General features: G+C 38.6%; 2 protein-coding genes across 6 annotated transcripts in view; both read right to left on the bottom strand.

The window, feature by feature from the left end:
* Positions 1-1,510: 1,510 nt before the first annotated feature.
* On the bottom strand, positions 1,511-6,800 carry cdk2ap1 (cyclin dependent kinase 2 associated protein 1). 2 transcript variants are annotated; one of them, XM_005720059.1, is made up of 4 exons: positions 6,630-6,800; positions 2,952-3,052; positions 2,238-2,364; positions 1,511-2,151 (listed from the first exon to the last, which is right to left on the bottom strand). In XM_005720059.1, exons 1-4 carry the CDS (start codon positions 6,655-6,657, stop codon positions 2,084-2,086), a joined length of 324 nt encoding a protein of 107 aa, XP_005720116.1. In that variant the 5' UTR covers positions 6,658-6,800; the 3' UTR covers positions 1,511-2,083. The 2 variants fall into 2 exon arrangements, with proteins under 2 accessions (XP_005720116.1, XP_005720115.1); XM_005720058.1 differs by lacking the exon at positions 6,630-6,800 and adding an exon at positions 6,058-6,224.
* An 883-nt stretch (positions 6,801-7,683) lies between these two features.
* The window catches only part of sbno1 (strawberry notch homolog 1 (Drosophila)), a 17,661-nt gene continuing 11,490 nt past the window's right edge, over positions 7,684-13,854 (bottom strand). For all 4 annotated transcript variants that reach the window (XM_005720057.2, XM_005720053.2, XM_005720054.2 and 1 more), the window contains exons 22-33: positions 13,458-13,593; positions 13,204-13,316; positions 13,042-13,113; positions 12,866-12,965; positions 12,568-12,642; positions 12,331-12,477; positions 12,075-12,169; positions 11,606-11,692; positions 11,253-11,390; positions 11,087-11,163; positions 10,656-10,849; positions 7,684-10,442 (exon numbers count right to left, since the gene is read on the bottom strand). In XM_005720057.2, the coding sequence (XP_005720114.1) occupies positions 10,300-10,442; positions 10,656-10,849; positions 11,087-11,163; positions 11,253-11,390; positions 11,606-11,692; positions 12,075-12,169; positions 12,331-12,477; positions 12,568-12,642; positions 12,866-12,965; positions 13,042-13,113; positions 13,204-13,316; positions 13,458-13,593 (1,377 nt within the window). In that variant the 3' untranslated portion in view covers positions 7,684-10,299. The remainder of the gene's footprint in view (positions 10,443-10,655; positions 10,850-11,086; positions 11,164-11,252; positions 11,391-11,605; positions 11,693-12,074; positions 12,170-12,330; positions 12,478-12,567; positions 12,643-12,865; positions 12,966-13,041; positions 13,114-13,203; positions 13,317-13,457; positions 13,594-13,854) is intronic.

The following is a 13,854-nucleotide window of genomic DNA, read 5'->3' as shown; positions in this document are numbered from 1 at the left end:
AAAATAAAATAGTTTAGCAACGATGCATGATTTCCATCGTTGCTAAACTGCATCTTTGATTGTATCGTTTTTTAAATATAGTTTTGTTAGTATTGTTTCAAGGATACTAGCAACTTATATAGTAGTCAAACAAAACACATTTTACTCAGGAGAGTGGCTCCTTTTTAAAGTACTTTTGAATGTAAAACAGTGACTACAGTATATACAATTGCATATAATATAATTTGGTTTCAAGACAGTCAGACCTGTACACCAAACCATATTGTGTGTTTGTGGAACAACCAGAGTAAAAAGTTTCAAAAAGTATATGAATCCATTCATCACATTCTCATTTTTGAAATGTATTTGAAATTTTGTACTTATTTGTTTGTTTGTTTGCATTTTGATTATTCAAACATGTGGAGGAACCCCATGTCCACTGTCACAACGAGTCAGATGTTCTATTTTGATTTCAGATCTTGCATCTCCCATTTGGCTTGGCATTAATTTGCAGGTTTCTTAATTATGGGTATTTCACAATATCAGAGGCCTTTGAGAATATGAAAAATACTGCTTAAAGATAAAGCTGGGATATGTTAGCGGGGGGGTGATTTATTGTCATACAGAAGTAACTCATCAGGTCTCAGAAACACTTTGTCATCAAAATATTTGTCAATTAATGCTCAGTGAATAGCAGATTAATTGTTAATAACTGCTAAATGTTTGAGAGAAATATTTTCTCCCTTTTGGCATGGATAAGTCTATAGAACTCAGGCAGGCGTACGACCTACCTTGTGATTGGCAGGTCACCACCACATGAGCACTCGGTGCAGTTGCCTTTCTGATTCAGCCTACTTTCATCTAGCTTTTAATAGTATTACAATGTGTTATATCATGATGGTTATGTCCATCATCATGGCAAACTAACCAACTGTTGATATATTTCAACCTGGACCAAAATGGTTTACTGATCCATCATCCATTCATCCAAAGAGATGTGTCATTATAGGTAGGTGCTGATTTATTAGTAGGTCAAATTTAATTAATTGACAATCATTGCCCTCTATAATTAACTATAACTAGTACAATAGTTAGCTGGGATAGGCTCCAGCGCCCCCTGCGACCCTGAAAAGGATAAGCGGAAGCGAATGGATGGATGGATGGATAGTACAATAGTGGGGATAGGTTAATTGATCAATCTAAATTGCCCATAGGTGTGAATGTGGGAGTGAATGGTTGTCTGTCTCTATGTGTTAGCCCTGCGAGACTGGCGACCTGTCCAGGGTGTACCCCGCCTCTCGCCCTGTGACAGCTGGGATAGGCTCCAGCACCCCCCGCGACCCTGAAAAGGACAAGCGGAAGCGAATGGATGGATGGATGGATGGATAGTACAATATACCAGTAGTCTCTTGAACCATGTGTACATGGGAAAAAGTAATGTACTTTGAATACGTACAATGAATCATGTTGACAACTATATTGAAAATACAATTTATTACACTGAGTAATAAATACATACAAAGATGCAAGTTAACAGCATTTTCCTTTTTTTCCCTCCCTTTAATACCAAAACCAACCTCAACACGAATCAACCGATGCATTTGGCACGTCTCTGTCCCTCCCTTACTTAGCTAGGTGTTAAAGGGGTCTGAAAATCAGACCAACCACTACCAAAAAAACCCAAAGTTTAAAAAAAATTCAAAGAAAAAGTCCTCCCCATCTACACCTGTATACTCCATGCAGTGTCTACAATTAACCTATGGGCCCATTTGCATGCATAAACCAATGCTTTAAATATGAAGTCAAAACTATGATCCAAAAAAATGGGGCATAAAAAAAAACAAACAAAAAACAAACAAACAAACAAACACATGATATCTCTCATTTTAGTTCCAATAACCCACACATGATTGAAATTATCCTCCAGAGCTCTCAGGAGTCACAAATTGCATTACTGTATTTCTTTTTTTTTCTCTCTCTCTCTCGAGGAGCTTGCTGTTCCATCCTTTGTTCATTTACTTCCTCCTTGCAAAGGAAACGCCATGCAAGTTATTTTTTCTCCTCATGAAAGGTAGTTCTTGCAGGGAGGAATGGGCGTTTTTAGCTAGGATCTTGCATTCCTCTCAGTCTCAGCCAAGCATTCACGCACCAGCCCCCTGGCATGGATTATTCCTTTGAAGAAAAACAAATACACATTTAGTCTGAGAAATGTTAATGCTTGCATGCTGCTTTTGTATTGCTCTGCATATCAAGGTTACCTCTTTTCAGTCGCTCCATTGCACTCTTACTTCCAGCGTATGTGGGTCTGATCTCCTTTCCGAGCTCTTCAATGATGGCCAGCAGCTCTGCATATTTGTTCTGAGGCACTTGGCTGCCAGTAGAGCCCTGAAGTTAAAGCAAAAATCAGTCAGGTTCAATACATTTAAACTGGTTTCTGATATGCAAAATGGAGCCTTATCAACACAGTACAGTTTGATACTTGGTACAGTTTGATACCAAAAATTAGGACCTGTGGAGTCCGGGGTGGAGAGTAGTGTCTAAAATTGACCTTCATAATGTCCCAACACTACAGCAGACACAGAGGTATTTCATGTCACTATAAGAGTGACATAAGCAGCCCTGCTTAAAATCTCTAAGGAATCACCACTTCTTGATTCAGTTGTGCTGCTACTGTGTAAAAGACCACCACTGAATATAAACAGGTAAAAACACTGCTTTTCATCATATGGGTGGTTTGACGGACTGTAAATGCAATTTTAATATACAAATATGACTTATGTTGAAACCTGGACTGTAAAGTTGATATGAATATGAAGTAATTAGGCCAATGTTCTCCAGTTTTGCACAAATAAAACTCAACAAACAACAATCTTGTATCTTCCATGGCAATGAAGGAAATGTAAAAACTGGAAAAGTATGTTTGTTTGGTTTTGCCTTTACGAGCTGGGGTATGCAGTGAGTTTAGTAGTTACCTGTGAAAATCCCAGAGAAGGAGGTCCGTAGTCACTCAGAAGGGGCCTGTAGGACTGCAGCGTGGCCAGGTTAGCTGCTGAGGGAGACTGAAGGTTTGCAACTGTGGACAATTCAAAAACAACTCCTGTCAAAATCAAAATAGACAGACAAATCAAATATATTCGAAACCAACCAACTGCTCAACTTTTAAAGCACTTTAGAGAACCTGTAAGGTTAAAAGGCACTACAAATAGAAACTGTTTGCCATTAAAGATTTTTTTTTTTAATGGAAATTGTATTATCAGAGCAGTAAAGCAGGCTTTTTTTTTTTCTTATAGTCAGCAGTTTCACAAAGGAAGCTCTTCAGTGTTTGTGGTGTGGGAAACAGCAGGGAGGTGATGCTGATGGTGCAGGGCTTGACAGTGCATATGTTTCACATTACAGTTAAAGAAAAGATGCATATACTGTAAAAGGTTTTTAGGAACATGTGTGCGAATTAAATATACTACAGCATTCACCACAAGCAGCAATTATTCTTCTCACAGGTGTAGTATCTCCTCTCTGACACACACACACACAAACACACAAACACACATACACAGAAAACATTAAAAGTACAACGCCGCAAGAAAGTGAGCCCAGGCGGGGTGAAGTGATTTTCTAGTTTCAGCAGCAGCAGTGCTTGTTACTGTCATCACACTCAAAACCTTTATCAAACCACCCATTTAGTGACCTCAGACATGAAGAAAAGAGATGAGTATACCAGTGAATCTTTATACTTTTCTTCCAAGAAGACAGACTTTATCATTTTTGAAAGTCATCTTGAACAATGAAGGTTGTTTAAAGTTCAGTCCAGTCCTTGTACCTGATCACCTTCAAAGGAATGTTCTTTTTCTTTGTAAAGCCACCTAACACTGATCTATGAATCACTCAAGCTTGAAAAAAAGGCACAAAACTTAGATTATCAAGGAGTTTTGTTACTACATGACAGAGGACTTAGCAAAGAACCAATTTAAATTCTGTCTTGAGGCGCTTTTTTACCAGCAGCCTGCTGCAGAAGTAAACATCTTTAGATGACTATGAAAAATGCCAACAATAACACAGTTTGTCAGGTATAATAGAGTATATTTACACCAATATGGAGAACTTGGAGGACAAAAGAGGAGCAAAGGCCTAAAGAGCTATCTTTAGGCCTGGGTTATCTTATCTGAATGTCATATGTTTAAGAAAAAGGAGAAAAAAAATCTGTCACAGGAGAGATGCATCTGGCCCTTCAGGTGATCCACCTACCGGTTACTATTCACCAAAGCCTCATCAGAAACAGGCTCAGCTGAAGCGTAGCTGTCAAGAAGCTGTTCTTAAGGAAGGGAAACTGGGGAAAAAGGCTCAAGTATGCCAAGTTACACAAGAACTGGGCTGAAAATCACCAGCAACAGGGCGTTCAAATTTTTAGTTTGTGTACCGAGAAGGTCAGGAGAGCACTACAGCCATCTATAAAACAAGATGAAAGCTCTGTCATGGTTTGGGGATGCACTTTAGCCAGTGATGTTGGGGCTCTTGTCAAAATTAATGGATTGTGAACGGAGAAAAGTACAATCAGATTTTGATCCACTATGCAAACGTTTCATTTTTCACCATGATAATGTTCCCAAACATACTGGAGTAAGTATGTTTGGGAAATGTTTTTGTATCCAGGTATGCTCTAGCATACCTGGATACAAAAACATTTACTGGAACACAGTCAGTCTGACCTCCCCTTACTCTGAAGCAGTGTTCCTATGTTCCTAGTTCCTATGAGAGTTAAGGCTGTGTTGAAGAACAAAGCTTCAACTTTCGAGATTGTTGGAATTATATAAACTCTCTTTTTGCATTATATACTGTATTCCCATGTATGTTTGCACATGATTCAATAAATCTCTACATCCATTTCCCATTTCCCTAGCAAAATATAAAGAAATGAGGGGTGGTTTAAGACTACAGTACAGTAGATTAATATAAACCTACTAAAAAAATTGTCAGTCCTATTAAAGATAAAGCTAATCAGCAGCTTATGAAGCCATAAAAACTACTTAAAAATTGTTGTTGGACATAGGTGATATCATCTTTGGTATGCCAAGAGTCTTATGAAAATGGAGAGGTGATGAAATTTAGGAGGATTGACCTTTAGATGTATCTGGCAACCTTTATCTGGACTCATTACCTCTGGACTAAAGTAAAGCAAGTAGAAGTAAAATGGGTAAAATGTTGCAAAAGCACTGAAATATCAATATTAACAATCTCATAAGAGAATGTCTGAGAGGGGGGGGGGAATCGTTTTTTTGCACTTTATTCATGTGCTAAAAATAGAAATTATTTCACTTGTTACTAATAGAATTTTTGAATTACAATTTTACCAAATACCCACATAGCAATCTGTACACAACCATTAGCTTGAATTGGAACGACAATTCCTATTGTTATTTTTTCCTTCTCCTTCTTTCTTTTAATTCTTAACTCTTCCCACTACTCTTCCATACATTTCTCTATATAACACATACCTTTACTTTGAGCAGATTGATTTTTTGTATTGTTTTACGTTTTGGCTGGTAACATAAAGAAACTGGGGGATCTGAACACTTCCATCCACGCACATGCACCTCCATAATCACCGCTCCCCTGTCGCTTTGTTCGCTTGTAATATTCAACCTCCAACACGAGATGTCCTCGAAGAGACATAAAAAACATTCGAGGCAGATCAATCGGCAGCTCCGACCGAGGAGCATCATGGAGGAAACGGAACAAGGCTGGCTCAAGAAGACATAAGTGATACATTTTTGTCACCGTGTAACGGCACCCACCCGGCGGGACCGCGACCCCGGACGACGGATATCGACACTGTAGGAACCGCCGCCGACTCCTTTCACATCCCCACCGTGTTTCTCCGCCGACTTGTATCGCGGATGGCGCTCTTTTACATTAGTAATAATGGCGGATATGAATTAGCCTAGCTCCCAGGATCTGACCCTATATATATAACTGGACAAAAACTACAGACACGGTCTTTCTCCAGGTATTCTCCGAGACCCCGAATTTAACACTCGATTTAACAGACGGATACTTTGATTTTCTCCGCCGTTTTTTCCTTACCCTGGTTCCCAGAAGTTCCCGGAATGTGCTGATGGACATTGGGTTTGTAAGACATTCCCAAAGACATTGTAAATTAAAGAAATAAAAATGACCCGAAATTCAGTGAAGCGTCTGTCTCTCACTTTTTGTTTACAACAGCGGCACCGGCAAATATGGCCGTCACTTTATATTGACACCCACTGTGCTTTTTAACATTGCTACTATCCACTGCGGATTATCAAGAAAACGGTTAAAAGAAGCACATTTCACCACAAAGCGACCAAATTCGCGCACGCTTTAACACGCATTTTAAGCACATTTGCCAACCTTTATCCAGAGTTTACTTTAACGACACTTTTAAAATACTTTTTTTAAACAAAAAGTGTTTAAACGTGATATGTGTTTAGATGTTTTAAACTAAAATTTTTACACAACATTATGAAGGAGAAACTAGACTTTTAAAGTAGAATAGGCAACCAGACGTGGATACATGTATTTGAGGTTAAACTTTATACTCACTCGTTTTTTTTTTATATATATATTTTTTTCTTTTTCTTTTTTTTAAGATAAAGTATGAAAGAAAACCAGCGTACCTGTCTTTGTCTGAGGGGTCGTATCCATTACTACTGATAGCAGTCTGCTTTTACCTAAAAAGAAAAGTAACTGGAGTTGGAAGCAGGCGCTCTTATTTCGGAGACTTGGTTATCTTCAGTTTTTCAAAAATGTTCTCAGGAGTCATTTCAGTTCTTCATGTCCCATCAGTACTCTTGGCCACATGGTTGGACACACAAAGGCAAAAGTGTGGTCCAATCGTGGCTCTCAGGGTCATGACCCGGACCCCTGCCCACTCTGCCCCCCCACTCCCCACAAAAAACGAAGGCGCACGTAACAGGGTGAAAAATGAACTGTTTAGCGTTAAATCATTTCAAAATAAACGTTCCTAATTTTGGTAATTGCAATCTTGGCGCAATGCAAGCAGCGGGAGCTCATCAATAAAACCACCATATAAAGCTTGAGGTTTAGAAGACAGCAGTTTTTATGGATTTTTTAAAATTATTATTTTACAAAAAATAATTAGTCTGACATTTTAAGGAGCTGGAGAATTGCTCCATAAAAATACCGTAACGGCCTTTCTGAGAGTATTTCACCATGCTTTCGTGTTTAATGCACTTTGTATTAACTTATGTGTGTGGGAATTATATGTAATGGCATTATATACTTAGTTGCCAGTTTATTAGCAACACCTAAAGTAATATGCTCATATACACCTTACACGTTTAATATGCATGCATAATGATTTTTCTGCACTTATAAAGTACAGCTCTCAGTGTAGTTAAAGTACCTAAATAAATAAATACAGAGTAAGCACCTCGCAGCATTCTCACATGCAGTGTTTTTACTTTTCATAGGAATATTTTTAAGAGTTGCATTACTGCCTTTAATAATAAAATAGAGTGTCTACATTAAAAACAAAAAACAAGCATACCACACTTGTCATCTCATATTGCTAGTTGCTGTTTTTTGATAAACGATTAACTGATGTTTCTGGAAGAACTCAAGTCCAGTCATCTGTAACTGTAGTCTGCATATCTGGAGAATTCTATAATGTAATGCAGTAGCTTTTCAGTATTACAACACACAACAATGTAGAAGTATACCAAGCTTTATTGAGCATTGCACTCAGTCATATACAGGTAATTTTGAACTTTTGTACAACTCTTGTCAGTAGTGCAACTCGTGCAATAATGAAAGGAAAAAACATTTAAGTCCTTCAAGTGTTTCAACTTCAGATGAGCTAAATCAGTCGTGACATTTTGACAGCATTTTAAAAAAACAAAACAAAAACAGGAAAAAAACAAAAACAAAACAATGTTTCCAAGTCAGCCACCAGCCCAAAAGATAAAATAACATGAGTTGTTGGTCTGTACATGGTGCACATTCAAGTTAAAATGAGACTTCCAATTAGAGAGCAAGCTCTAACGAATAAGTTCTCCCTCCACCATAAAAAAAAAAAAAAAAATTAAAAAAAAAAGGATGCATGAACAATTTCAGTTTGACTCATTTTACAAACTGTACAAATGATACAAAGATTTGTTCTTGTTCCACCTAACAGTAACCACTCCACAGGTTTAGGAATCAAACACATCCTCTGTTTAATTATCACCACTGGGACAGCTCACGTATCCAGACTTTGCTCTGACCCTTCCAGGGCAGGTCGAGCATCACACAACATATGACTGAGGTGGTACAGGCTCAACAGAAAAAGTGGACTGTACAACAAACAGACCTTAATTACAAGAAAGCAGAGAAACTGGAGAACCATGTTTGGATGTTTGACACATACGAGCTGTAAATACAGCTAAACACACACAGAGCAACTGTACTGAGCAAAGATGTCCAAGGACCACTGAGTTCTAATCATGCATTTGCAATACACTGTAAAACTCTTGTGTTTTGGGTCTTCGTATGAGTTTAACCCCTGAGCAGATTTACATTTACCAAAAAAAATAATAATAATCAAAGTAATAGAAGAAAAGAAAAAAAAAAAAACACTGAGAAGGACAGTGATGCAGACTGCTGTGAAACCTTGAACATACGCACACATGAAAAAGGCTGTTGTCAACAACATGCATTTCACAATTTTTCAGGAACCCTTTATCTTTTTAAAAACTAATCTTTTTTTTGCCATTTTCTCTGTTTTAATAGCAGCCAGCTAAAGACCAAGTCAAGAAATAAAACTGTTGTAATGGATTGGAAAGGAGTACAATATTAAATAGTTTTCCCTCGACCCCAAACTATGACCTAAATTTTTCTATTGCCAAAAATTTTTTTAAGCATCAAGTAAACATTTAACAACTGATTCACAGCACTGTAATGTAGCTTTAATTATTTAGCACTTTTGTCTATGATATTTCTTCTTGTGAGCATTCAAATGCTGCCACGTCTGAACAAATGACGACACTGAAACAATCATTACAGTTGCCTAATTTACGTGCTTTGTTTCATTTCAGTGCAGTGTGAGTCTATACTGCACTTTGCAGTAATTTATGGTCTCTGCATTTTATCACCACCTGCCCCTTAAAGCCTCTGATAGTAAAGGGAAACACTGTATAGTAATGTTAAAGGCCCTCACATGAGGAGATAAACTCTTAACACCATCTGTTTGTAGCTACAATAAAGGCCATAAACCATTTATTAAATGTTTCAATACTTTAATAAACACTAAATTGTATTTATTGTACCTAGTTCCCCAGTTTGCTTAATATTCATCATCTCTAACATTTTAACACCCTATGTATATAGAACTCAGAGGATAGCTGATGCAAAAATAACCAAATCATTTCTTTGTGAAGGTGACCAACTGCTGTAGCTCCAAGTACTCAGGCAAATGCACGTTCACAAACAACTGGCTGATCAAGTTCCAACATGGACAAAGAGGAACAAAATGTTCAAGTTAAGCATTAAAACAAACAAAGAAACTTTAAGGAATCTGAGACCTGTGTGAAAAACAGATGAGCAAAAACAGAAATTGGCCTGATTTTAGAAGGAAGTGGAACCTGACAATAAGAATATTTGGTTTTTACCGTCTCATGAGCAAATATGCCAGATACAGTGCATCAGAAGCCCCCCCCCCCAAAAAGCAAAAGGTTTCCTGCAGTAAACTGCATCACTTTTTCTACTTCAGAAAAAAACAAGAACTCTTACACTGCAGGTAGTGCTGGGTAATATCTAATATAATGAGTCTCTAGCATACATTAATATGTGATTGTAGTTAAGCACTATATGCCCATCTGAGACTTTCCTCTGACTCTGAAAAAACATAGATTTTGCTTCATCTACTTTTGGTCCAGACCCACAAAAAGTCTTTGTTTCATACGGAGGTGGTTCTGGGGTAAAACAGGGTAAAGTATCGGTGAGGAGTGGATAACTCAGATCAACATGCTCTCTTAAAGTCACAAATCTTCTCACTCTGAATGTCAGAGGAAAATACATCACCTGTCAAATATCTCCAGGTGAAAGGAAGAGTCTCTGAAGATTACAAATTTTGGGGGTTGGGGGGGGAAAAGGGAAGAAGAAAAAAAAAAAAATTTCTCTATACAACCACTGCTTTACATCAGAGTGTCACCACAGCTTGGTACCACACCTCTGACCCTCAGGAACAATGAGGGTTGTGCAGAAGGTCCTGGAGCCTGCAGTGTAGAGAGATCCCTTCAGGGAGGGATGTGAACTTGAGGGGTAGAGATGGGGATTAAAGCCCCTAAACTATGTGTGGTGTGTGTGGCTCAGACTCTGAGGGTGAAGCTGCTGCCGTTTCTGCTGCTCCTGCACAGCCAGCTGCTGACACTGGTCCGATGTTGAGAGCTTGTTAATTAACGGAGACACACAGTTCGCCGGAATGATCAGTCCTGCATTAAAAACAACACAGAAATTTTAAAAAAGGTCTGAGCATAAGCCCGGTGTCTACACATCTGTAGACACCATGTTACATGTTTGTCTGTTAAATAATAAGGCACAAAACATAAAACCAGGAGTTTCGCTGAGATGCCAGCTCTACCAAGAAATGAGACTAGTTTCCAAAATATGAACTTCTCCTTTAGTACAGCAGTCACTTAACTTACCGACTATCCTCTGCCCATCTTCGGTTCTCAGCCGGACAATCTGCACCTTTACATTGGTTCCACTGACCGGGGTGAGCACTTCCTCCAGCTCATTCCAAACACTGAGCACTGATCCACACAAAACGTAGTACCTCCTGCACCGAAGACCAACTTCACACTGTAAACCCACTGACGCCTTCTTGCAGTTACCGCGCCTGACAACAGAAAAACACAAACAGGTTTACAAAAAAAAAAAAAAAAAAAAAGACCACAGAGCAATGGAAGCATCAAAGGTTGAAGCTGCTTATGTCCTCTCATTAAGTACTGGCACCATTTTCATTGCCAAATTAATCTGCATTTGGTGCTCTGAGAAGTAGTTTCTGTCATCAACAAATGTGGGATTGGAATACAGTAAGCAAAGTAAGCACCATGCAAATCTGAAGTGCACATACCAATATGCGTGTGAGCAGATTTTTTCTGAAGACTTGTACTGGTCAGTCCAGTGCTGCTTGGCATCTTCTGACAAGACCTAATACAGGGAGGGCAAAACACATATGATTCACAAAAAATATTCTGTCTTCTTCTTGTCACAGTTTAAATGAAAGAGTGTCATCTAACCTTTTTAAATTTCTTCTTGAGGTCTGCGTACGTCTCCAGTTTGACCTGCCGGCCGGTGTTGGGCCTGTACACCAAGAACAGCCTCTTCTTAGTGTTCACCTCTTTGACAAGGATGGCCGTTTTTTTGTTGTTCCTCATCTGAAAATCAACCACAGACATGTACGTCATATGTCACTGCTCTGCATTCACACACACATGTAAGAGTTAACTACACTTTATTACAATCTAGAGGCTAACTCACAGAAAGAGGTTCGGCTATTTGAGCAAAAAAAAAAAAATCAATAAGGAATGAAATGTGATCAATAAGGAATGAACCCCCCAATTCAGACACACAAGAGTTAGCACTTCCATACCTGCACATAGAAACCATCATCGGCTCCATTCTGGTCTGCCCAAGCGTGTGTGGCTTCTTCCCAGGACATTCCCCTTTCAACACTTACCTGTGAATGAAGACACATAAAGTTAGGGGCATATTTGCTATGACACAACATTATAAATGGCATACAAAATAACAAGTCTAAAAGTAAGAAAACACTTAAAAAAAAAAAAAAGTCAAGACTGAGCGTATCACACACACACACACACAAAAAAACAAAGGGGGAGGTTAAATATCCCTCCCTTCCCCCCCCACTGGAATATCAAAACTCAATGTATAGAATTACCAGTTAAAAGGTTCACCAACTTTACCCCAAAGTAAGATTTAAAAAAAAAAAAAAAAAAAAAGACTTATTCAGTACCACGTCTCGTCCTCATACATAGTCTATAGCTGAACCAACTAATCATGCAAATCTCTGACTAGAGCATATGCATATATGAACTTACAGTGTAGAGTTCAACATGCCCTGATGTAGTGTAGCCAGGTGTTAGAAATTTCCTGCAGTCCACCTTCTTTACTTTTTCATCACCCGAGCCCAGATCTAACAACAGAGGACAGAAATAAATGCATTGAATGATTAAAATGAAACAACAGTAACATTCAATCTCCAAGAAAGAATAAAACACTTAATAATTTATTACAAAGGCCATCCTTTGGCCCAGCCTTGCTTATGTGTTTGTAAAAGCAGTTGAAAAATCTTACCGAGAATGCCCATGTCATATTTGCCATTCTTCTTTGCTTCCTGAATCACCGCTGCAAGCGTGTCAGAAAAGTACTGAAACAAAGCATTCTGCTGATGGACCTCCATGCCCAAAATACGATTCAGGAACTTCCCCATGTTGTTGTAGTCTGCAACAGTAACAAGGCACGTGGTTATTTAAAGGTTCCCAAGAAGTAAAAACAAGAGATTCTCCTTGAAATTCCCCAGTTTCTAGTCACCTTTGTCTAGTGATAGTGTGCCAGATCTGTCCTCCACATTTATGAGGCCAACACCTACTAATCCAATTTGAATTTCTGTAGAAAAGAGAAGAAAAAAAATAAAAAATTAAAAAAAAAAATTAAAAAAAAAGGACAATAACCATATGTGCAAGTAATTGATTAAAAAGAAAAAAAAAACAAAGGTATACAACAGACATAGCAACATCTACAGTATGAACTACATGCGCCGCAAACACAACAAGCCTGCAGAAATGCAGGAAATAACTCTTGTCCGTGGTTAACAGTGTATGAGTCATACCTTTGAAGAAATCCCCTTTAAAGTCCGAGGGTGGAGACACTAATGGAGTATCAAGCTTTACGATTGACTTCATCACAATTTCCAGAGCGTTTCTGCCATACTGTGGGAGAGTATGAGTGAGTCACTGCCCTAAAAACCATAAGACATCCTCTCAGAGAAGTGCTTGATGTTCTTACTTTGTTGTCAAAATTGAATCTGCTCAGATCCCGAGTTTCTGTTGCTCTTCTGTCACCATGAGTGAGAGCACCCTGTTACAAAGAATGAACACAAATGAAGTCCACATATGAAGAGAAAAGTCTCTACAAGACTTAAGAGAAATAAGAAATAAGCATCCTCACCAGGCTTTCTAGTCTTTTGGCAACAATGGATGCAAATCTTTGCTCTCCTGCAAGCTCCGATATGAGGAAGACATATTCTGGAGCTGTGACCTGGTTTGATCTGTGGGTTCTCCCTGTGTTTGAGAATAGAACATCAATTTTGTTACATACCTTTTTATTATTCTTTTTTTATTAACAGGGTGCAGTCTAACACAGGAGAAGGAAACCAAAGAAAAATCATGTACTGAGAGTACAGAGGAGTAACATCTACTGACCAAACTGCTGTATAGCCCTGTCTGCGCTCCACGGCAGCTCTAGTGTCATGTGGACTCTCCGCCGCTGGTTCTTCACTCGACGGTCAGCCTGCAGGGATATACCCGAGCTTGCTGCTTCTGAAATGATGGCTATGTTCTGGTTGAAGGAACAGATGAGTGAACGTTACACTCCAGACACAAAAGTGCAATTAGCAGCTGTGACGTCTGTATTTATAGACACATGTCAGTCAACTACAAGCCACAGCTTTGAACCCTGTTGGTTCAATTCTACAGCAGGCCTACAGCAGTACAGTTTAACTGCATATTGAAATTGGTTATATGCTAGGAAGGTGGTGAAAGCAAACAAACCCAAAGGATTAAAACTAAATTACAAAATAAATATATACATATATACACA

This window comes from Pundamilia nyererei, unplaced genomic scaffold, assembly GCF_000239375.1.
Source record: "Pundamilia nyererei isolate P.nyererei 1_Seehausen unplaced genomic scaffold, PunNye1.0 scaffold00002, whole genome shotgun sequence".
Lineage (NCBI taxonomy): Eukaryota > Metazoa > Chordata > Actinopteri > Cichliformes > Cichlidae > Pundamilia > Pundamilia nyererei.
The sequence above is the reverse complement of the archived record's forward strand: the minus strand, read 5'-3'. Positions and strand labels throughout refer to the sequence as shown.